General features: G+C 43.8%; 1 protein-coding gene across 8 annotated transcripts in view; it reads right to left on the bottom strand.

Moving 5' to 3' along the window:
* LOC111248665 (uncharacterized) overlaps positions 1-25,260 on the bottom strand; it is a 54,225-nt gene extending 28,965 nt beyond the window's left edge. For 6 of the 8 annotated variants that reach the window (XR_015326763.1, XR_015326764.1, XR_002672640.2 and 3 more), the window contains exon 1: positions 3,194-3,397. Coding sequence is in view for 2 of the 8 variants with exons in the window: in XM_022801384.2 (XP_022657119.1) it covers positions 3,194-3,289 (96 nt within the window). In the remaining 6 variants the exon portion in view is untranslated. Of the gene's footprint in view, positions 1-3,193; positions 3,398-18,724 lie in introns of those variants that run through there. The other 2 variants (XM_022801385.2, XM_022801386.2) reach the window with 2 other exon arrangements.
* Positions 25,261-26,011: the final 751 nt, after the last annotated feature.

The following is a 26,011-nucleotide window of genomic DNA, read 5'->3' as shown; positions in this document are numbered from 1 at the left end:
GGCAGCTTGTTCAGTCGTCTTCTATATAAGAAAGGCCTTTCTTAAAGACTTAATAACTCAACAATTATCGATTCAAAGATGTAGAACACGTATGCGAATATAGGAGTACAAAAATGTTTGATATGATTTTTCTATAGGAAAGACTTACTGCTCTAAACGAAGATGCTAGAACCAATGTGTGAAGGCTACATCACTCCGCAAAATGAATCGAACTAGATTACTTCGCCGCTTTGCGGAAGCGATGGGACAGTCATATCGAGGCACCCTCAGATCTATTTTTCACCTCCGATTTTTATGTGCTTCCATCTATTATGTCACATCATACTGTTATTAAATCAGGAAACGACTCCGAAAATCCAACCGTCGTAGTTCGCGACAGCCCCTGCTTCAAAGATGCCATATCGGCACGGATGCAATCCACTGTCAGTCAACACTAAGCCCAACTCTCTTAAAATCTAGCGACGGAAATAGACTGATACTTTACCCTCAATCCAGTTATCTCTTTTAGCAAATCTAGCTAAGTAACAGTGGTAGCACTTTCAAATAAAACGTTTTTTTGCCAACGTTTTTTTTCCTGGTTAGAACCGTAACACGTACGTAACGATTTACCGCTAATTTGAAAACAGTGTTTCGGCAAACGGAAGCTGTTATATACGTATCTTTTTCCGGTCTTACCCAGCTAGCGACCTTCGCTTGCCCCTATATTCCGTCGTTTTCGGCCTATCTGCAAATAGCTAAGGATAATTCCTCTCAGCCTGATAGATGCAATGCCTAACAACGGTTCCAGATGTAAAATCCACAATCCTTTAAAATTCCCGTGCCCCGTGGTGCTTAATTCATCCAGTCGTGTTAAATGAATTAGCTAAGATTTTCCGGTAGCACGCTAGATGGGGCTGCACAAAATCATGTAGAGTATATGTAATAATGTAAGTTATTATCGACTTGCGACTTGGCAAATTCAAGTAGTATACGTTCCGGAAATACATACGCATACGTATCTTCCCTCAACCGATTGACGAGATAACGAAGCTCGGCAGTGCTTAGTGCACCGTAATAGTAAGATATAATAGTTTTAGGTAAGTTTTGATTGTTGCGGAGGGTGGTAGCTCAAGGGAAACGACCCGGTTGTCCTCTGTCCATATAAAATAAATCGGCTATGGAACTATCGAAACAACGATAACTTCTTAAAATTAAATTAATGCCTCAGTCCCTAGGAGTAGAACACTGGAGGATATTCGTTAAAATTACGACCTGAGAAAGTCGCTTCTAGTGTAACTTTCCATAGACTAGTATCACTTTTCTATGGCAATTGATTGCATCTGGCTCTATCAGCATCCATACTTCCGTGGTTTACATACGCATATGGCCTTACATATTATTAATATCCATTAACATCTAGCCTGATTCTGCAAGAATCGAACAGTTCGTCCGCCTATGCAATTAGCTAGCTCGTTCAGTGTCTGCAGCATATCGCATGCATGCATGCATGCATGTATGTATGTATGCAGCAGCTTGTTAGCTATATTTCAGTCTATCCACTCAATTCCTAATCCAATTAATATTTCGGTTCGAAGAGAGCGACGGAAGGAGCAAGTACAGCCACGACAGCTACAGCGATACCGGCAGCATTGGCAGACTGTCGTCATAGACCAAGGCAACAAATTAAGGCCAGTCATTCCTCTTCTCGCCCGTTTGCTCCTTGGATTTCAGTGGTTAGCACGGTGATAATCATGACGGTAACAGTTGCCAGTCCATTAGCCCCTCCTTCTACAAGTCCAACGAGAGGTGGTAGTTATCTCGCATCTTTTTGGCAAATTTTGACGTGGTACGTCTTTAAAGTCGTCTGACCAATTGGCGGACCTGTAGAAAGGGGGATAACGATTATGCACATGCCCGTCGGCCATGATTGCCACTGTACAAGGTTGCCTTTCGGGCACACTAGCGATTCACCCAGCGCTTTTGGAAAACAAGCGGAAGATCAACGATACTTGGTGCTGCTTGCGCGAAGGCTTCGTTCACCCCCAGCTGGCGGAGTCCAACGGCACTGCTGGGCAAATAGCGCTGGTGGAGTTATTTCGGGAAGGATTTTATTCGGACGGGACAACGCCGGGACCTCGTAGCAGACCTTCACTTTCAGCTAACGTTGACGCGGCCATAGTTATGTTAAGCACCGTTCGTTTCGCTTTCAAGCATACATAAACCGAACAGATACACTTAACGATGTTTACAGCAGCCCTAGCAGGAGCAGTGGCCAACAAGTAACAGTAATAGCTGCTTCTCAACCTCTTGGCTAGGATGTCGTAGCGAGATGATCGCGGCTGCCAAATTTCTTGCTACTGATTGGTACCGTTGCAGCGGCGACCACTACTATTATAGCCATTTTTGTTATTACTACTTGATGATTACAGAATCCCGGCTGCTTGGCTTAACCGGCGTGTGTTTGCCGGCTAGAACATCAGAGAGAAGCAGACGAATCAACTGTGGAGAAGTTAGAAGAGGATAAATGAAATCTTCGATGGCCTTCAACAAAACGCTCACTATCCCGTTTCCGTCAATATAGAGGTGTCCAGGAGATATCAATAACAATATTAATTGCTATTGAAATTTCATACTGTTGCTGCTGCTGCTACTACTACCGCACAAATTGCGCACTGGTAGATAGGGTTTCATTCAGTTTTTTCTGCATTATCCAACCGTACCGAATATATATATATATATATATACTGAGTTGTTAGGCGGTTAATTACTCTGAAGTATAGGTAAGAGTCTGTACAAGAAGCATCGTAAATGAATGAAGGATGGTCATGAATTTTATTCGGAGAAACCCCTTGCGGGACAGGAAGTGAAGCGAGTAAGATGAAGCGGCAAATTCATAGTAGTAAGCTGACATAAACGGACCGAAATATTATACATTTTTCTCGATTTAACTTCAAATAACCACATTGGTTTGTCTTATTGACAAAGTCGTTTTGCAAACCAGCGGGCCTTTCCATTATACAAGAACACAGTATTCATTGTGGGCAAGGCCCAATACAAAAAAGTTCTGTTTGTGGACAGCCGTAAGCTGAACGCTTTTCTTGCCATCGTATCATAAACAAGTTCATCGTTAATTCTATGTTATTGTACACAATATGCAGTATTCATATTACTGTTTACTACCTACATATAGGTTTTACAAACTGGGTCAGATAACCTTGCCAAATTCGCTCACTGTTGGAAGTGGCTTCAACAGATGTGTCGCATTATCAAATCGTACTCGAAGCCTCTTAGTTACGCGAAGCATTGACATAATTGTGACTTGCCACACCGTCTTTCGACTGTTGCCAACCGGTAGAACTATTCCGCCTATTGATCATGCTGTCGTGCGCGCACTTCTGAATTCTGTCGCGTATGCACCCATTTGCCGAACACAAAGCACAACTTCGACTTTCTCCGTATGTCTATCTGGTCGTGCACACGGCCAGAGTGCTGCAAAACGATACCAACTGAGAACATTAAAACCAATATCTAAACACAAGTCAACCTAACAGAATACCAAACAGTAGCAGTTCTGGTGAACAGCTGACAATATTACGCAGAGGCGTGGAAGAGGAAACAACAGGTACAAAGAGAATGAAAACGGTTGTTTTCTATCCAGCTAGAACCATCATGCTAATCCTTTTCTCTCGGTTTTCCCAGCGTAACCATTAAACCTGACGACGAACGCCGCACGAAAGCAAACCACGAAACCATCTATACGACCAGATCTACCTGTTTGGAGTAGTCGCCTGAGGCTCGAATTGTGGTCGCTAAATCATCAGATCAAATTAAATGCAATCGTCCTTACCTAGCACTGTAAAGTCGAAACAAAATGAGATAATTTATAGTTGTCATCAATTAGAGTTCCGGTAAAAAAGCAACGAAGTCGTCGTCCTTCCACCGAATGCGGAACGAGCTCGATCTATAGGCAGTGGTAACAACAACTGGTAAAGCAGCAATAGGAATTGCAATCCATCATCTAACGACGAGCCAGAATTAGACGCTGCTTTGGACTACGGTCTATGTGTAACCAAAACCCTTAAATGGAAACAAGAACTTCTAAAGGTTGGCTGCTAGCACAGTCACTAAACATACACAAACCGTTAACCACATAATGATTTCTAGTCTCCCCAATGACATGTCGCAGCAACACGAACACATTCGCTACTAGCAAAATACCAAATGCCCAGCAAAACTAATGTTTGGCCAAATTTCAAAGGGCCCTCGGAGCCTGATCCACTGGCACATAGAAGCCAGACCTTCATACGATATCTCCCTAGATACCCCATTTTAATGCATTGTGTGTACCATAGATCTCCCATTATTACAATTTAACGTTGCTAGGTGACTTTGGAGTGTTTTATCTGTTCCGCTGGGCTATCCAGCAGAGTGAAGAATATATCAGAGGGTCTAGTGAGTCCGATAGTCGGTGTCACTGACTGATGTAAGTCGATTTGTCTGACTAATTAGTTTTTTTGGCGAGCAATTCGCTGAGTGACGGGTGGCTTCGTAGTTCGCAGTGAACGTGACGTTATTGTGCTCAAAGCAAGCTCCGTCAGCAACGATCTATTTTCGTCTACAATATTCGTTCGTCTGGGATGCTGTTACTTCCGCTGAAACACGATGGAGACGCAGACGGCTACGCCCATGTGCTAATTATGCAGTCGTTATGAACATATGGTACGAAACATTATACAGTTATCTAGTCAATGATAATTAAGAGCTATATATTTCTCTCCTAAGCAAAGGTCGCTTCACACATATCCAAGCTTTTGGTCTTTGTAACACTGGCTACAGTATCCTATAGGCAAATGTCGAACGCAGTGGGATGCAAGTACGTCTATCCAACCTTGTTTGAAGCCCACTTTCCTTCCCTACTGGTCATTCGCCATAGCCACATAATAACTACTCGAGAACGGACTAATTAATAGTTAATCTGCCGATGCAAAGTAAACCGACAACCTGCAATGAGCTCTATCTGACAGCAATAAAGCAGTCCCCGGATTTCATTAATTAGTAGAACATCGTTTTTCTGTTTGGCTAGAATCCGACGTCTTCCATACCTCGAACAAAATATTTTTGTCTTAAGCAAAACACCACAGTAGCAACCGGCGAAATTCGTGTTATTATTTATGTTATTCGGTGTACTGCGGTGTAAGTGTTGGCGATTACTGTCACCTGCCAGCTCCGGGTCGTATTTTTAGCTTGGACCTGTTTGACCACGGGTGTTTCCAGTACCTGGTGTAATAGCATCACGGACTCCTTTTCGCATATCAACTGGAGTGGTTTAGGGACTTGTCCGTATGCTTTGTCTGTTATTTATATCGTTGCTACTGGAAGATGGTCCTCAGGCCAGATGCGATCCACGCAGCCCCTAGGTCGAAGGCTTTGTTTCAGTGACATCGTTGATTAGCGGCAGATCTTATTCCCAGAGGATTTTTATTTCATCTGTTTGAACAGAACAGCAGGCTGCTTCCAATAAATAAAATAAAAGAGAAATACCATTGTAAACATTGCCTAGGACCCCTTCAAAACCGGAATGAAGTGTTTACAACACTGGTTACAAGCTGGTTGAGAAAATGCTAATGCGCAACAGGTCAAGCGATCACTGTTCTGCATTTCGCCTATGTAATATATAGATATGTGCGTAGAAAGGAAGTGTACGAAAAATTACTGTCTTTTTAAAACGTATTATTGTTTAGTTGTGCTCTAGAAGAAATTCAACAAACGTTTTTCTGTACAGCTCAATACATTTTCAGATCTGTTATCACTGTCGAGAATGATAATGTATATGTGTGTTTGGTGCATCATACACATCGAACAAAGAAGTGACCCTCCAAGTACGCTAGATGTTCCTTTAAGATGATTAGCTGCCCAGCTCACGGTTCTCTAGTCTGGATAGCAGATGAATTACGCTGGTCCTCAACCAGCTTATGAGTCTTTTACAAGAGACAGCCGAATTTTGGTACAGACAGTCGTTTTAATCAAAGCAACACAGTCTACAGACGTTACAATAATCGCCAGCTAATAGACATCCTGGTTCAGCTGCCCTTTTTCCCTGACATTCGACCAGTAGTGTCCATCTATGATGCTTAGTCGTCGAACATGCGGGAACCTGTGCGACGCGTTATTCATGAAATCCACTACACGTATGAGGCCTCACTAGTTAAGGTTATTTCCCCATTCAAATGAATGTCTCGTTATATATGCAGCATGGGATCAATGAAAAAGTGTACATTCTATGTTTATTGGTCTAAAAAGCAGAAACCAGTCCAATAAAGGTTTATTACAGGGCCATCTAGTAGAAATGATTGCTGATTGACTGCTGCACTGAAAAACAAACGTGGACGAGGTAAAGTAAGATGAGAAACGATATGATTGCCAGCAGAGGCTTTCTGACTGAACACAAGCCGCCGGCGGCGGCTGATCACGTACTCTACAAGGCTTAGGTTTTTTTTTACTTAGGACAAACAGGTTACTCAACGTTCCTCTTAAGTATATGGCCGCTGTCGTCGTGTGGCGCTATTAGCGAAACGGGTCAACAAATGCGGACTTGTTTCTTTTAGCGTTTGAATAGAACCAGCGAACAGGTTGAATGAAGGATCATCAGAGCTCGCAATTTCGACGTATATATAAATAGTGGATTAGTATAAATAACACAGTTTAGGGTGTATCTGGCACTAGAAAGTGACAAACGTTGTTCCGTCGCACCATGTACCAACATAATAATAACAACGAATTTTGACAGGGGTTGTGGTGCAGCGGTTATATGTTTGAGATACCTAATTAATTAAACAGTCACACACATACGACAGATCATATGAAGTACTAGAACAGTGGTCTCTAGTAATAGTAGTAAGCGTAACGCGACGAAAGGAAGACGCTGAGCAAAATGATGCTTATAACAGGACACGCTTCAAGGGAAACGATGGCCCTTACGTGTTTGTGTCGTCAGCACCAATCGCAAGGTGACCTTGTCCTTTACTTCCGAGGGATATACACTCTCCGGAGCCGTTCCGTGTTAGGTTAATTGCTACCAAGTGTCAAGTACCCTGTTGGTAGGCTGGTAGATGAATAGGATATAAAATAGCTAGAAGAAATGGGAGAAAAATAGCTAGAAATAGGGTTTAAATTGACTAACAAGCATCTACGTTCCGTTAGCTGCATAATAAACTAATCCATTCTCACTGTAGTTTTTCTTGACATCTTGGAATGATAAAAATACACAGAAACGTTTGTCTTATGCACTACACTATTATTTTATGGGTATTTATCCCAAATTGTAATGGTAGCTATTTTCAAAGTGCGACCTTTCGTTTATCTACAAAGATGAATGAAGACATTTTTTGTTATTGATCTCTTTCGCCCTATACTTTACTATTTGCTCTTTTATAGGCCCCACGATGATTTGTTCGTATGAACGACAAGGCAGCCAAGCAAACGACAATGAATGGTCAAAGTGTGTGATTGTCTCTCACTCATTTTGGCCTCATCCAGGGCTTGGAGCTTCGCGTCAACAGCCAAAATTCGATGAAACGAAATCGATCTGGCTCTGTAAAATAATGCATACTGTAGCAGATCAATATATGTAGCGAAAACAGTGACAACGATGACGCCCAGACAAAGACAAATACCGCCAGGATTGGAGTCGGTGATCGCTTGCTAATCTATACATCCATAGTACCCTCAATCTGCTGTCTGGTCACTACTCTCGAGAACACGACTGAGAGTCGCTGCTTGCACGCGCCACTTGGTCCATTATGCTTATCTTCTTTTTGTTTTAGCCATTAGCAGCAACAGCGTTCGCTTCTTCTGTGACTTCTCTCACAAGCCTGTACCGCTAGAGAATGGATACTTGGAGAGCTAGTTTTGCCCAGGCGACTCTGCCGTCGCGTTGTGTCCACGGTCACGCTCCAATAGTACCACCCGCAAGAGTGTTGACTACCACCAGTGTCGCTCTATCCTTTATCTGTTACCAATTTCGTCCACCGAGCATGGTCTAGGGCCGTTCATCAATAAGCGGTGTTACCTATCGTGGCGCAATACGACACTGATACGCCATTGTCATGGAATAGCTTGCTGTAGCATACTGCTCATACTATGGCTGCAATAGAATTGAGCTCATAGCAAGCAAAAGAATAGATGGAAAGTGTTAAAAAGGGGCAGATGATAGGCTACAAAAAAATCAACCAATGCTCTTGTTCATACCGCTAGCGCCGCCATTCTTCTGTAGTACGATCATACTACTGTATATGAACGGCGCATCAGCCAGGCGAACTGTTTTCAAGTTGCAACGTCAAACAGCCGGGGCGGGCAAGCATAACAAGCGACAGACCTAACCAAGACTCGACACTTAGGAACATACGTTTCACCTGAGTATTACAAGATATTCTAGCGATAGTATCGTGCGAACATGAACGTGTGTTCATGTATCACGACGCATTCAACGTCCGCCACAGAGCGTGAGCCATGGACGGTGACAGGGCTAATGCAACTACTGATGTGCCCTGCGCAACCAAAATGATGCAACAGAGCCAAAAACGTTGAGAGAACAAGAGACAAGTGGACGAAATTAAGTACTACTAAGAAGCTTTTCTTTATGTAGTTTACTATAGAGGATGAGTAAGTAAGTACAAAAAGCCTCCGGAGAAGACGTTCTGGATCATGGTGTCATAGAGCCCTGGTTAGACGGTTTTCTACGTGTCAGTCGCACGTGACTTGATTGACCGACTAATGTATGGTCAACGCATAAGAAATGCGGAACCTGTAGCAGAATGGGTATCGTATTCGACAGATATCTTGTATTGGATGTTCGATCTCTGAGAAATCTGTTAATTAAAAGCGAGCTGGTTCGAAATTGATAATACGTATAGTTTGAGTGCTACAGAACTTTCCGCGAACTTTGCTGTAGGTAGGCAGAAATGTATGATATTTATAGACGAACAGATCTGGAAAATGTCTGACAGTAGAAAATGACATCCGTTCCTTCTCTTTAACTTACCTAGTTAAATATATGTTGTTTCGCACGAGTGCGCACTTCAGTTGTTGAGGAGTTCGAGTCAAAACAACAACTCGCTGACCTTTGGCTAAACTATTCGTGGTCCAAGAATCATTAAGAGTAAAAAATGACACGATCTGATATTTGTATCAAGTAGCCAATGACGTTACGAATTACTGTGAGAACTGTAGCCGACAATTTCCGTGAGAATTCGACAAATAGCGAATAATCGTCGGAGTATCCATGTCGTATTTAAGTTCCCCTAGTCGACCAAAATTGCACGGAAATAAGGGAGACAGTACGGATTTAGCAGGGATGACTGCTCTATTTTCTGTTTCGCGACCTTATAATGCACGTAAAAAAGGGTGCTTTCCCTTTATTTAACTTGAACAGCCAGGTTTAACATGACCCCGAATATGACTTTGGATAGATCTCTTCGGAAGTCTCCCGGCAGCAAAAACTCAAATACTAACCCAAAATAAACTGACTCTGTGGATTTCTTTCGCCTGTAGAACTCAACTCAAGCGCCTCTAGGAGCAGCCTAGGAAAAAAGCGAAATCTGACAGCCTTCCATGAAATTCTTTCCTGTGCTTTCTTTCCTGCGTATTCCTGTGCCTCTTCAAAGGTGTTTCAGATACATGTATCACTTAATGCGTAGCACAGCGAACAGATACCAATCTTCAATTTGCACCATCCTTTATTAGCGAACGTTATGTCCATTTATGTATCCAGCCATTAGTATTGGGGCTGGGAGCTAGGACAAACTAATCGTTTTTCGATAGGTATACCGTGCGCGTCCACCAAATGTCCACTAAAGTGGACAAAACCATAAAGCATTTTTCACATCGTTTTATTTGTGCTATTTTTGGATATTTATTAACTAAAATAATAATAATAATAAAATAGCGTTACAGGCTGGCTGGATAGAATGGCGTAAACAATTAGATTTACAGAGGTACCATACCCCGCTCTGTCTACGACTCGTATCTGCCAGGATCATCTACTTCCACGAATTGGCTATCCCGGCCTTAATAGATCAGTTTTTTTTGTCAGGTGCTGCCTGGCTAACCTATTACCACTAGTTTTAACACTCGCCAGATATACAGAAGTAATATACAAAGCCTCTCAGTTCTTCTAAAAAGCCCTTAATATAGGTACCTATGTAAGTTAGTTGCCTATGGACCAACGTTCTAGTGAGCTGACCGTGCAGAGAGACCTACAAGTATATATATATATATATATCTATATTCATCGCACGCAAATTCCAACATCTGTTTGGTCAGCTGTATGATAAAATTATGTAATGTCTCTAATCTGTCTATGGTGCACTGCTTTGAGTTATCGGCCAAAAATATTAGTTCTGACCTAAAGTAGGACGACAGATGGCGGCCCCGAATGCGATGTTCCCGAAGGTGTGGCAGGGTATGTTGATATTGAAATCGGCGAATCTTTTAGTAGAAAATTTCGCGATAAACTCACGCATAATAGGCTTGTGAAAAAAAAAAGGTTGTCATGGTCAACTTAGGCGATTGAACATGCTTTTGATGGATTGCGATGAGAATATGAGTCAAATTTATTATTCAAAAAAGCCCAGGAGGGTTGCCAGACTCCATCGATCGGCGCCATAATTCGGAAAGAAGAAATCATAAGATTATGACCTCTTGCTAGGTTCTGCTATATATGAAATATTAATTTTTGATGTAGATCGCACCGCAGCGCCAGTCATTACCGAGCAACTCCAGATTGCATACTCAATTTATATGGACTTTACCTACCACATATAAGTCATTTATCTATTAATATATGTCTTGTGTAGAGTTCGATGCAGTTCGAACTTATCCATTCAAAATACTACTAAATTTGCCGCAGACTAAGGATGTAAGGCTCCCACTCACTGCTCTAGGCAAGATTCGTTCATCTTTACATCTCCACTCTAATCCTTATATTTTTCCACTTCTCGCAATCGCCATTCAGCATTTACCGCCTGTCCACATACTAATCAAGCTAATCCTGGCCATTTCGTCATAACATTTATTAAACCAACAGCAACGAAGTTGTGAGAACTCGTGTTCATACCGCCTACCACCGTCCGGTATCGACGTGCGCCCGGGATGCAAAGCTTGTGTTGCTGACCAGCCTGTATTTAACCCCATTTTTATTTTGCCACGTCGCCCATTCTTGCGATGCAAGTGGTTGCCTGTTATTAGTGGTACCTGTTATTGTTGTTGTTGTTGTCTTTGTTGAGGTTTTCTTTTGGGGGACCGACACTTATTGAATTGGCAAGATCGCAGTCGCCAATAATAGCAGCACCACAAGCCATTGTAGAACAACTCACGACTAAAATGTTTGAACTGCCTGCCCATTGGCATGACTCGTGACTCGACTGTACCACCCCGCAGCCTGTTTAGCAGCAGCAAACACACCGCGCCCACGATTACTTCACGGTCAAGTCGGCATCGTTTCTTGCCTCGCTGGCTTTGTTCTCAACTGCTATGATCTGTCGGTTGATATCCAGTGTATAGACACATGCTTGTATGAATTAGATACATAAGTATACCATGTTTGTACTCATGGCATCCAACGCTCTCCCGGTGGTTTACGTTCTGCAAAATGTGCGTTTACTTTTCTTGTCTCTCTTTCGTTACTAAAATTTTTGGCACCGAGGTTTACCGGAATGAAGTACTCCCGTCGTTTCGGAAATTACGGCCACAGCTAATTCCACAATACGCGCATAAAACATTAATGAGTGTTTTCGAATGCGCCGTCTTTTGGACGCAGCTACCGCCTAATTCAAACGCGAATTCTGTCTTCCTGCTGCCATTCAGCGGTTATAAAAGTCGAGCCGCCGTTAGCGTTGTTGTTCATGTTAATGGCGACTGGTACAACCGACTCCGTGAGAATCAATCGACGGCCGGCTGTACCAAGTCGCAACTACCGATCACAAGCGAGATTATACCTTGATGGGAATATAGCGACATTCACAGAAGACAAAAATTATAACTTACCACATTATATAAGTGAAGATGATATAACACTTAAATTTGTTGCATTGGCAACGATGTTCAATATTTTCTCTATAGTAGCTATGCTTAAATTGCGTAAATTTTCACTAACACTAGTTTTCGTACTAGCTTCCATTTGGGTTATGCACACGACAACTGCGCAGATAGCTAGACTAGTTATTTCTAGTATCTGTTAATATAAATATATAAATACGGTAATCTATTATAACGAAGCGATATTCGAGATGCCACCATTGACAGCAAATGAAGTGAAACTTCGTGAAAACCGCTAAGCTCATCGAACCGCATTAACGTGCCCGTAGTTTTTGCTCATGAGGTATTATTTGCGCACCCGCTATGCTAAGAAAAACATGTCAAATATTCGCCTTATACATCTAGTCGTCGCCTGTTTCTACTAGCGAAACCTCAATTTTACGAGACAGAAGTATACACAAGATAAGTCTCAGGTAGCTTTGGTAGCAGCATTTAATAAAGTAAACGTTGCGTTGTGACATCAATGCATTTCACAAATATTACTTTATAACGTCATGCATGGATATTACTTCAAATATTATTAAAATAATGCCAATTAAAGTTATCATTTTAGAGATTTGCTAGCTATGGCCCAACAATGATCCGAAATCTCTGTTTCAGTTTGTACAAAATCGAAGCTAACTGGTACGTTACTATGGGCGTCTTAATCAAATAATCAGCTGCTCTTTGATTCGAATAAACAAAGCTTCGAATTCGACTAAATGAGCTACGATGAACGCCAATCTCCATAGGGATACTTTCATTAAAGGACCGTAAGCGATAACCTCGTTACATCCAGGTGTTCACTGCACAACGTCGAGTATTCCTTTATAGCAAGCTATAATCCTTAATGTCTCCTGAGTTCTACGTCCAGTTCTATATACGGCTATACGGCATTCCGTTCTGGCTGGCTCCCGGCACGAAACAAAGCGTGTTCACGCTCGGATTTGTACGATCATTTAGACACTGAGCAGTGTCTAATTGTCAATTATGTCACATGTGCTATGCAGTGATTCAATGCTTGATGGTACTGAGCTATGGATGAAGCTCAATCACTTGAATCATCTGAAGACTCGTACATATGTCTTGGTTCTGAATGTCAAGGTAATACTTCGGTATGGTCTTCAAGAATCCTTCGTAAACCTACATATCAAAATCTAGGTTTTTATTATAGATCCTGTCCCATGCCGTTTTGTTGCCTCTGCAATGACATTTTCAGCGACTCGTATCACTGTGAAAATGTCCTGCGGTGGCACCCCATAGCCCTGCGCAGCACACCTGATAAACGGCGCCATCGATTGAAGTCGTCGCTCGAATATCTGCACTGTACATCCTACTAAAATGACCACCAATATATATAGTTATTTGCTCTTCATATAGCGGCACGGTACAGCAGCTTCCAGTATGCGTACCCTGATAGGCGTTTAGTAAGCCGTCAGCGTCATGGCAATTGCCTCCTTAACGGCACCCACGAAGCCGTCAGTACCACGAGTGCGACTCGATGTCACTGTGCCACTAAGTGTGCTTTGCTAGTGCTGTGATCGCTGGCGCTTCCCTCTGGTGCTCTCCCATCGATCAGCAATGGCGCCGGCACCACAGACTGACAAGCAGCACACAGACAGCCACTCCCACGAACCTCATGACTCCTTCGTCTAGAGTCACTCCGTATAATCCTTCGGCCGTCGTCTCGCGCCGAACAGCGCAATAACGCCGATCGGTCGTGGCACACCCCAGCATACGAACCACCCAGTACTCACGGCTCGTTGTTGACCGGCATAAGTATTGGCCGGCTGGCCATTTTTTTAAAACCGCAGCACCAAAAGCCAAAGCGACATTACACTTGATAACAGCAAGCACAACAATAGCACAGGCAAAAATCGCAGTGACGACTGAAGCATTTGCAGTTCCCGCAGAATATGCTGCATCCAAACCTCTCCACGATGGAAAGCACGTTTGAAAAGCCTCCTGCGCAACAGATAGTATTAACACGGTAATTTTGTTACCAGGAGATAACATGGAAATGCGCTGCGCAGCCGACGGTGAATGCTCATGTGGTAATGACTGTAGGCGATAGTGGTCGATGGCAGATGTAAACAACTGTAGTTAGGCTACTGCCTGGGACTATTCGTTAGTGTATATGCATAAAAAGAAACATTCGGTACATTGGAGATATTCTATTTATGTTAGTTTGAACTGCTCGAATGTTCAGCAATTAAGCCACTTGCGAATGAGTGTGAGCGTTTTGAAAAATTCCGCCACTGTCGCACGTTAACGCAAACAGGCCAATGGCTGGTGGTCGAGGGCGAGGGGTACTTCTAGCAGAATAGTTGCTGCTTTCGCAGTGAACTAAGCAATCAGCCATTTGGCTTGCAGACGGCAACCTAGCGAACAGTCACCACTAGAATAATTTCCAAATGGCAAATATGTTTATCGTATTTACAATAGACGATTAGTTACAGCAATCGAACCACCAGCTATAAACGGCAATAAGGTCGCTAAAGACGGTCAGCTACGGTTGTCTTCCTGTTTATCTGTCAATTGACGATGTGATGAACAAACAGCGCGCAAGGCTATTGCGAGAATACAGCTTATAATTAACGAGATAGAGAAACCGCTGCCCGGTTGGAAACTACCTACTTTTCTCTGTGTTAATTAATGTTTAGGATAGAAATCCGTTACAGGCAATAGCCTATCTATACGATTAACTGCCACTATACTGTGACGATTGTCGCGCTATAGGCGAAAGGACAATGCAATGTTTACATCCCAATAGCTAACAACAATAACAAAACGCAAAATAAATGTATAACAACGGCGTACAGTAAACAATCGGGGCTCAGCGTAGTGGCGTTTGACCGTAGACGACGAGGTACAAATACGCTTGGATAATATTGCTATCGAAATAGTCACGACGGCTAACGCCGTAATCAGTGAATAAATCATTTATATATGCTTATATTCATCTCGTACTCGGAAGCCTTCATCTGAAGCGTCTATATACAGAGCAGAAGCTGCAGAAAATAGAGCCGACATCAACATTCTGTCTTCTACTTTAGACTACACTTCTATTATGGTGTTATGACGCACTCTTATTCCAATGACAGGAAATAGCTCGCAGAAATGAAGCGGCCAGTCCTCTAACGGGTACGCCGGCCATCGTCGATGCTTCTTCGACTGAAGTCTTTTTTTCATTGTCCTGTTGCTTCTGCTTTATTTTCTTGTAATTAGGACTGGTACAATAGATCGCAAATATCGCTCATTCATACTTTTCAGGATGGCCTTTTCTGTGGATTTTTACAACGGTATATGCGACGCATTAGTAATAGTCGGCAGGCTACTGTTGCGGCATAGGATAGGTAACAGCATGGAATACAGGTTCTGTGGCAGGCTTTGAAAGGATACTAAATAGCAATAGTTTACACACTTCGACGTTAAAATGGAAAATTCACTTTTTATTGCAAACCTGCAGTCCAGCATCAGTTCTCTTTGAAAGCGCTGTATGGTACGCTCTTTTTCCCTCTATATGTATTATATACGCCACGCTCGCGCGTAACGGACAGTCCGCTGACGGAGAGGCGCCCAAGTTGTATGATGTCATCGGAAATTGAGTTTAGTCCATGAGCGAGCTCAAATGCACATAAATAACGATATGTACAATTATCCTTGCACGACACCAGACCTTAGTTCGTCGAAGCAACAGCACGGTGTCGAGAGTATGAGACCACCCGTCTAACGGCCGGTCCTATGACAACCTACTGCACCTAACAATACAGCCTTGTCTTGTGAGGCAATACTAACAATTTGCATGAATCTACTGAGAGCAGGAGCTGGTGGATTTGGAATTATATAACAGAGATCATACATTGGCTGTACCACTGATACTACTGTAGATTAACATTAAGTTAGCGCTATTGAAAATCCTTCTAAGAGAGACCAAAACATTACAGGTTAGCTTTTAATAAGAAACCTTACCTATGGATACTCGATACGCCTGTTAAAGACATGCACACGTAGCGTACAAGAAAACTGTATTCCCTAAAAGTAGTTGACGACCTTATTCAGGGAAAAAAAAAAACAAAGTTCGTTGCGATAACGAAACGCAGAGTAGGATTCACCACATTGATAGGTTAGACTTTTCTGCGTTAACCATAGAGGCGTATCTACCCTGTATGAGGGGGACAGATAGACAGAACACATAGTCCCACCATTCAGGAACAGTCCTCCCCACAACTTTTGTTTTCGCGCGGTGAACCGCCGTTACCGATATTGTCGACGACGCCGTCACCGCTCACCGAAATACTTCATACGGCCGCTCGTGTTGTCGCAGCCACTCTTCCTACCTCCAATTAATATCAATCAATTCACGCTGCCCCTATATTAGCCGTGGGTTTGGTGCCTGTAGACGTAAAGTAGCGAACTAGGGGCATTGGTGGACGAACAGGTGAACGTGCCTGCTCACATTAGTACTGTTTTCATTGTTTCAAATTCCAATTGAACTGCGATCGCGATCTACCACTGTACTGACCGGTCCATGTAGGTCTATTTGCTTAGACGCAGAAGGTCCGAGCGGAATGAGCGGCCGGCAATCGGGCCCAACGTATTAGATTACACAGACAGGCAATTAGAACGATAGAAACAAAAGCAGACGCATTCGAATAATACGTTGTTCGGCGCACCCTCTTTTTATTGGCATACTTGATCGGCACTGCGCATTACAACATCTATCAGGTACTACTTAGCCCGTGGGCAACAGCTTGGACTGTTGTCCTATTCGCCGTCAGTAGCGTTTCCTAAGAGGCGCGTTTTAGTTGTTTGGCCATGTCAACCAACCTAATAGAGCATAATGTTCATTCCTGACCGGGTAAACCTTCATGGACGCAATGAATGAATGCCCTGATACTAGTCGTATTACTGCGTATTGAAAGCGTGTGAAAACATTCGAAAGATGTCCAGCTAACATTGTAAATATGCTTGCAGAAGCGGCCCAAGCAGTAGTTGCAGCGGCCGCAGCAGCAGAAAACAAGGCTGTCCCGTACGATACAGTAAGTGGGCATAGCACGATAGTGCATTCTAGGCAAGAAGTTATAGACTATGTGTAGGAGCCGTGGAAAACGGCCCGTGAGGGTATGGCATGGTTACTTCCGTGTTTTAAGGAGAACGACCTCATTACTGATTTCTACATCACATCGATTGCCGTGCGTTGCCGGCGGCAACTTTAGTAACAACAAGTAGGCCTAAAGATATCTTCTTGTTATGATAATAATAGTAGACTTGTCTAATGAAGAATCTAAACATGTATCATGTAGCGGTTATATAAAACGCTTGAATGCTTTTTGTGTATTGTTGTACGCAATCGTTGACAGAGAAAGACGTCTACCAAAAAGTTTCAGCTTATCCCAGTCCCAATGGCCTGCTCCTCAGAAACTTCAGATTAATTGCTTTGTTATTATACACTTGCGGTCTATGGTAGACTGTATGCAACTATCTGATGACCTAATAATGGTCAGAGTCAAAGCGCAAGTCTTTTAGATGGTGTAGCCATTCGCTATACTCCGATAGTTTTACGCATCCTCTTAATCCATATTTTACTGCGTTTTATAATCACTTGTAAATACATTTGTAGCAACACTTGTAAATAATATAAATAATAACATACACTATGATCTGATCATGGTAGATCGGTCAAAACACTTCGAACGTTTGGTTCGTTCGTATTCAGCCTCGTATCTAATGAATTTATTCGATAAAACTAATCCAGGGGGTAACTGCTATACTTAAATGAACGTGCAGAGCAGACTATAGCAGATGAAAAGTGCCCATACGTTAAATAAGCCTACTTTATTTTCTCGTTTGTTTTTCGTTAAGTTTTGTTTAAACCGCCTCTGATATAATTAAGTCGCTGTTGTCAAAATTAGTAGTGTATTTTACCGAAAAACTTTTAAATTCTGCTCTCTTCATTCTACTTTTAAATAAGACAATGTTACCGAAGTTTTACCTTCAATCATTTTCGACACGCGTTTTTGTATAAACAATAAGATAGAATTTTGAAAACAATATTGGCATAGTCAATGTCACCCTTCTGCAATGTTCTTGCTGGGCAATTGTAACCAATGGACATAGGCATCGCAATCGAATGGCTAAGACGTGTAAATCTAAGTCCTCTATTGGCCACCTGACTGAATTACTGCAACAAATGTCCGGTAAAAATTGAAGCTTTGATAGAGAACAACAGAACACTTTTATGGACTCTAAGGACAGGGGCAAATTAAAAAAGCCTTCTGGAAATTATAAGCAAAAAAAAATAATACGTTCATGTCTCTGCTATTTCAGGTCACTGCCCTTGCGCTGATGCCTGATCAACCTATCACGGTTATAATACAACAAAGGCCTCTTTGTCTGCTAATCTCAAGAGTGCGTCAGGTAACGTAGATTCGGACCTAGACTTGATTTTCTTTGCAAGTGTTTTCTATGACAGAATTTTGAAGTATTTTAAATAAAAATCGTTGAAACACTTTTTCAGCCGCTAGTTGAAAAAGTGTCTTCAATAACTAACCCTACCACCTAATCGTTTCATGACAGGCCGAATAGGAGAAACGGGTTGAGATATGTCTCACCGTAGCTCAAACACGAAAGCTCAAAAAAATAGTTAGAAAAATACACCCACGATACTCACCTCATCAAGGATATGTTTTTCCGAGCCCCACATCTTGTGTGCTTCGAGTTCTGATGGCTGTTATTGACGGTGACTGAAAAGTAGCTAATGCTCGGAACAATTGCACTCGAATTTTATATGCGTGACCCTACCTCCGACCAGGGAGGGCCCCACGTTCTGTAATCCCTTTTCGATCGAATTGTTAACTCCGTTCTTGCAAAACTATTATTATTATGGGTATTATTCTCATTAATGAAAAATGTTATACAAATAGTTGAAGCAGCAGTAGATATAACACTAAAGCCCAGAGGCGGTCACGATTCGGGCGACAAATACTCGGTTGACTTTATTCCGCTATCCATCAGTATGGCGTATACTTGTTGCACAAATTCACGAAACAAAGTAGACTGGACTTCTTCTGTCCTTCGAAAGGTTTTACTTCGCGTATGACATCCTTTTGCTTCTTCTTATTCTTTTTCTTAAATACTCGCACATTGGTTTGCTTATTCACAGACTTCGTGTACTTCACTTGTCATTGGCAATTATTATGAACATACGAATTGATGATGGGCACAAGGGGCACAGATATCAGTTGATCCAGAAAATTGCTGGCGTCGATTAATCAGAGGCACGAAAACCAAATGGTAAACACGACCCTAAGCCATATATTTTCAGCATAGACACTTTGATGTGAAGTAGTGGAAAGGTGGATTTACGTTGATGTGTTTGCGCCCTGCGTTGTATGGATCCTGCGTATGGTGCATACCTGCCAAGGTCTCTTATAACCAGCCAGTCAGAAGGATACGATTCGACGTCAACCAACACACTGTATCAGAAGTGCTGGTCGACAAGTCACCCAGAGAAACAGCTTAGGCTTATTCTTCGCCTTCCCTTTTCAACTTCAGCTTACGGCTTCTAGTCTCTGCGGCTAGTACAGCTGGGATATTTCTCTTTTTCGAGCTTCAAGTATGCTTTTTGCGTGGGCTCGGTTTTAACCTTGCATCAGAAAAACACCTGAACCCAAACGCATCTTTCAGTGTATCACAACAGATACTACAGGTTACGTGTACGAGAAAACTGGGAAGAAAATTACGTCTTGTTATGTTTTTTTTTGCTATATTATATCAACGAATAGATATTACCAGACGCGCTCTGTAGTGAAAGCCAGCTTGTTGCCGAGCACCCACACACTACGTATTCTGATATAGGCGCAGATCACTGTGCAGACGGGCAAGCCCCTGAGTGAGTGTGGTCCACTAGCGATGTGAAGGGGTAAACCGGTGATTGCGGGAGTGGACTGTAACTCTTTGTGAATGATTTCCTTTGTTTTCTCTGGCATTAGCCCTCTGGTTAAGTAGACAATGAGCCTCACTCCACTGGTCCTTGCTTTTCCCGTGGCGACTGATGTTGTCCTGCGCGCACAATGGTGTTGGCAGCTCTCAGCCGCGGTGAATCCGTAGGACAAGATGGAGTTGGAGTCGCAGTGAAGATTCTGATGGCGGTATAAAGTCGATCTTCTCCCTTCATCACATCGCAGATCATCTAATACGCATAGCTGTTGCTGCAAATTGTTAAGACTGTAGCACGCGTTCCATTGCAAGCGGCAGCGCAAGGCACCTCATAGAATCAAAGAGTTCGTATATCGCTCGGAGCGTAATTTACAATGCTCGGTATTGGCGAAAAACACAGCGAAAACGGCGCAGATATTTCGACTATACAATCTTGTTACTGCCTCGACAAGAAGACCCCTTGTCTTCTATTTCTGCTCGTCGCGCTTTGTCACAGTTGTTGACTGTGATGGGATTGTCCCCGGCAAAACTTCAAGTGGCTCCTTGGAAAAACATCAGTGGTCGCAAAGGCAACCAATTCTCAGGCGGACTGCTTAGCGAAAACCAAACAGCGCTATATAAACAAGGAAGACGGACTTGTTTTAGCGTGAATTTAATTAGTTAAAATGGCGGCTGCACGAATGGTACAGGGGTCGTGATGTTAGCGATTATTTTTACATTAAGTAAACTATTTCTCGACGTATCACTCCATTGAATTAAGTTATGCACTCTTTCTTCCAAACAGCAATTGTGGCATGCAATAGCTCGGTAAGAAGCGACAAGAAACAAGGTCAACTTCTAAAGCATCTGGAAGCGTCTGCCATTGAGGACCGTGCCTAGAGCTATGGACGTCTTCTCAGGTTTTTCTAGGTTACGCTTCCACGCTGCTGACACCGTTGTGCATATTTATTCAGCTCGTCTGGTTCGATGACACGTTCCTTTAACGGTATCTCACAGAAAGCTCAGGTTGCTTGTGGCTATAGAAGGCAAGGTGAATGATCCGAGATAGCTCATAAACCCGCTTGTTCTACGGCGAAAATAGACCCAAAAATGATAGCTAATGATTTTGGTGCAACTTATGACAGTGCTATAGTTACATCCGCCGGCTGATCTAAATTATCCAGCTCTCCGTTGCTACCACGTCTGTCTAGGACGTGAGCAAGCGGTTTCTTCCGGTGTCGTACTATACTCGTTTTTGCGCCGTCTTCTGTCGTCTTCGCTTTTCTCAGTTGCCACCTACCAACGCGTTTCTAAAGTGGCTGCTATCCATACACTCTGTGCCCGCTACAACGTACCGTAGCCAGGCTTCGCAGTGAATAACGTGCGCTCGCGTGCTCGTGACACCCTGAACTCTGCAGCGTTTGTCGATTTCTTAAGCCTTCTCTGTTATTACTTTCTTTCTATACCTTTCTGTCGATGCCCGTTGGCAAATGAAAGCGTAGCCGATCTGGAGAAAGCAGTGCCATTCTGACGAGAGCTACCAAGTCGTCGTTAGGCAACGGAGATTGCCCGTAACAGACCTGAACCACGAGACTGTCTTTAATTTAGATTAGAAGTTCCGAAATGGTCTAGGCTACGTTCTCGCATAAGAGAACATGGGGAGCAGATTTGTTTTTTGTTCATTGGCCCTGGCAGGGGGCCCTGTCTATGCTTGTAATACTCGTGGATATGACGTGCGCGCTGTACTACTGCTGGTGCTTCTACCGCAGCTTCTTCAGGACTAATAAGAGACGCGTATTGGCTTCTGGCCTCCTATTGCTGGTTGGATGTGGAAGACAGCGTTTTACGAGTGATTTCCAGTAGCAGCATAGCCACACACGAATACAGTCTGCCCTCGCTATGTTCGCCTTAAGCTCATTTCGTCGTTCCCTATATAAAAAGTAATGCTACCCCGCGAGAGACTATTGAGCGACGACGAGATTGCACAAAATACAATATTCGACGACTCTCGTATGTCTGGATGGCCACTTTGTACAGTAAACAATGATTTTTAAATTACCACGAAATTCAGTCGAGGCTTCAAGACACGCTGGCGTTTTCGTATTATTTGTGTGTCTGTGGTAAGGAAAGATCAGCCGCTTCTGCACTGTTCGCCGTTGTCACAACAGACACGATGAGGGCATTTAGTATCAAACGGACCTTGTCTATGCGATCCCAAAGCTGCGTTCGTAGTACCAACAATTTTGGTGCACCGGCCAGTTGCTGCGGGCTCACACGAAAATACTTCACCGGACTATATAACACATACTATATTCCGCGTGAATAAATCACCTTTATACTGACAACGACGACGGTGGAAGCTACGAAAGAAAAATTCACTGTCAGACTAACTCGGATAGTCTGAAAAGACCGCTATCTGTCAACGAAGAGGCAGCTTTTCCTGATAGATTCGCTGTAGCTATCACAGTAGCGGGTCGCCGGCAAGATCGGACACAGGTGGAACATCCAATCTCCGTTTTAGTAAAAGTACCAATAATTATCGGTACATTATTACGGTGTCTTCATAGAGCTTATTATTCGCAGTGTGGAAGTGCTGCAGTGTAAAGAAAACGAACTTGAACAACAACCATAACAATAACAACGGCAGCAACAACCGCTCACGTATGTTGTGTGACCCCCGCCGTTCGCTTAGCGTTTGCCGGCCAACAGGTTTATTTTCACTGGCTATTTAATAACGTCGTCTTTTTGCTTAGTAGCTATTTGAACGACTTCGGACGCGCCGTGCAAAATCGTCAAATGCATATGTCAGTCTGAGACCGACACAAGCAAGCCTCTTCCTCACTGTCTCGTGTGGAGGCAAGCATTTTCTAGGAATGCTTGTCGTCGATGGTCAAACCGAATCGTTTGTCTGTGACAATTTGTCGCGTGAATCACGAGCACTACTGCTCGATAGAGCGATGACGTTCCGAACCCCTTGACTACGAGAATTATCGAATTCGACTAGAACTCGAAACGCCACCCGTTGGCATCGAAAAGCTGCGGTTCGTTCCAGTCAATGATAATACACTCAGTACTGATATTCGCAGATGCCTGTTAGACATCTCTCTCTATTCAGCTCCGATCACTCGTGTAGCCGTTCCTTCCACCGAGGCTTGTTTTGATGTGCTGATGCTTTTCTCGGCGGCCCGAATTGCCCCGCAATCGTTTGCTGCCCCTGACCGCTCGTTTCGATTTGTGCCGTTGCTGCCGTGTTACGGCTCTGTTTCGACAATTCGTACTCTTGTTTTGATGCGCGCTATTCTTTTCGCTGCCGGATTTGTCGTCACCATGCTATGGGGCCGCCGTGTGGCGTTTTAACGCTATAACTCAATAGCAACACAATCACCTGTAGTAAATCTACCTTGCAATAATTGCCTATTGATTAAATATAAACTGCATTTGCAGCAAAGCGGCGCGCACAGTTGTGCCTGCGCTTGTTGTGACCGCTGTTTCTTTGTGGACTTGTCCTGCCGTTTGTTTTCGTGATGGCCGTTTCGCTCAGGCTCGCCTTCGTCGTCACTGCCTTTGTTGTCTATCGGTTCTATCTCGCCTTGTGATCTATCATCGATGAGCATTTGTTACGCGAGCACGATCACGACATGACCACAATGAAAAAGCACCTGACAAAGGCCTTTACTGCTGCGTCTGCTGATGATGTTGTTGTTGTTTCCTTTTGCTGTTACTGTCAAATAACGGCGGCCCTGGTTGACTCGACTATCGGACAGTGCACCACTTCCCCCACGCCTCACTAAGTGGCAGCTACGTTTCATGCTGCTGTTCGCTCCATCTCCTGAGGTGCACACCCCTGCCACCCCTTGCTGATCACTATATCACAATTCTTCCGACTAGTCGATTTTTTCCACCCTGTCGACACACAGCGAGCCTAGAGCTATGTGATTCCGTCCGCGGTCAGTTCGTTACCTACTGCTATATGACTGTGTTGTCGAGTTTTCGAATGCCCGTAGTTGTAGCAGTATTTGTCGTAGTTCTCGTTGTATAACAACGATCAATGGCTAGCTCAGCTGCAACGATTCCTATTTACGACCAGTTCTACTTTTATTGCCGTTGTTGTTGTTGTTGTTGTCGTCGTCGTCGTCGTCGTCGTCGTCGTCGTTGTTGTTGTTGTTGTTGTTGTTGTTGTTGTCGTTGTTGTTGTCGCCGTTGTTGTTGTAGTAGTCGTCGCTGTTGTTGTTACTGCCGTTGTCCAATGGCCAGTTCACTAGCGCTCAGTGTTGCACGTAAACCAGTTACGGCCAGCATCTGCATGCGATATCAGCACAAACTGACTTGTCTTCTCTAAAGGCCAACTATTAGCTGCTTCGTCGTCGTCATCGACGATTGCTGTTGTTGCCGGACGAGCAGTCAATAGTCAGTCGTTGCTAGCCAGACAGTATCCACATCATCGTCAGCACTACGACCAACATCACCACCACCACCACGACGACGACGACGACGACGAACAGCAGCACTTTCTAATGCTGTTGCTATTAGTTGTTATTGGCTCCGTCTCGTCGTTGTGCGTTCTCCGTTCCAAGCGAGTGTGTGCTGTGCTGAATGTATCAAAATGATCTGTGGGCGCTGCTGTGCAGATCTTCGCCGCTGTGGCCCAAACAGCCGTAGCAGAGCCCCAAATGATGAGCAGCAGCAGCTACCGCTGCCGCCGACGACAAGTTCTATCCTCCTCGACTGACTACTTGCCTGCCTGCCTGCCTGTCTGTTTGTCTGCTAACTTGACCCGCGGTGATCGTTGTCGGTGTCTGCTACGCTGGTGCTAGCAACGGCTGCAACAGTGGCGGCCACTAACCACAGCGATGGTAAGGGTATGAGTTTCTGTCTGAGAGTGGCACTGCTATCGGTGGGTAGAGGGGCAGCTTGCTTGATGCTTCAACTACTGCCGCTTGGCTCGAGTGCCGCCACTGCAGCTGCGCCCACCGCCGCCGCCGCCTTCATACCTGTTCATCTAAAAGAGATGATGCGTACACGCGGTCAGATAAACTTGTCGGCTTTTCTGCCCAGCACTAGCATAGTAAAGCACTGCGTAAAACGGCTAGCTGCCGTCATCGCGAAACGAACTATGTCAACTGCCGGTTTCGAAGCTACACCACCTGTGTTCCTAAATTTTCTAGCTAAACGCATTGCTACTGCTACACCATAATGGGAACGGCTATGGACGCTCAGTCAATATACATCGGGCTTGTAAGCGACTGGATGTACAGGCCATTGCCACTATGGCTATGGGTGTGTGTATGTGTGCGCGCGCGCGCGTGCGTGTGCGCTGTAACTGCCGGCTGCCCGCTGTATCGACGTGCGAATATCTGGGTCTCTCGCTCCAAGTGTATGTCCGTATGTGTTTCGACTGTCTGGCAAGCAGCTGTTTTGTTGGTCTTTCTAACGCTGTCTGCTAGTGAGTAGACGCTCAGACCAACAGCAAGCAGCGCTGCTTCTTGCTGTGTGTCGTCGTTACTCTGCTTCTTCGATCGCTCTTGATGCTAAAAACTGATCCGAGCCGACGACAACCCGCTGAACCGGTCGACAGATAACCGGACGGCAGCGACAAATGCACTCTTAGTTAGATAAGGGTGGGTTCTCGTTAGACAATGTTGCGCTTATTGTAATAAAAGTAGCAGCGGTAGGATCGTGGTGAAGGTGAAATCGTAGACCGAATTGCATATTTCACAAGCTGATAATTGGCTGGCCCTCATACGGGCGCCGATGAATTCTCCATTGGTAAAGTGCGCCAATGTCGCAACGTGGATGTATCGATATAGCCAGCAACAAAGAAAATTCAAGATTTTCGGGATTTCGCAGTGGTCAGTCATGCAAGTTTTCGTGCGCTCATGGCTCGGGTGCAAAGGGGCTCCTCACAATCACCACCAAGTGATTCAGATACCGTATCAACACGAAGTCTGTACTACTGCTAGTATTACTAATACATATTATATATAATGTTCACACCGGTATTTAAACCCTTAGTTTAACAAACACGTTAAACATTTCACCA

Source organism: Varroa destructor, unplaced genomic scaffold, assembly GCF_002443255.2.
Source record: "Varroa destructor unplaced genomic scaffold, Vdes_3.0 BEIS01000004.1, whole genome shotgun sequence".
Lineage (NCBI taxonomy): Eukaryota > Metazoa > Arthropoda > Arachnida > Mesostigmata > Varroidae > Varroa > Varroa destructor.
The sequence above is the reverse complement of the archived record's forward strand: the minus strand, read 5'-3'. Positions and strand labels throughout refer to the sequence as shown.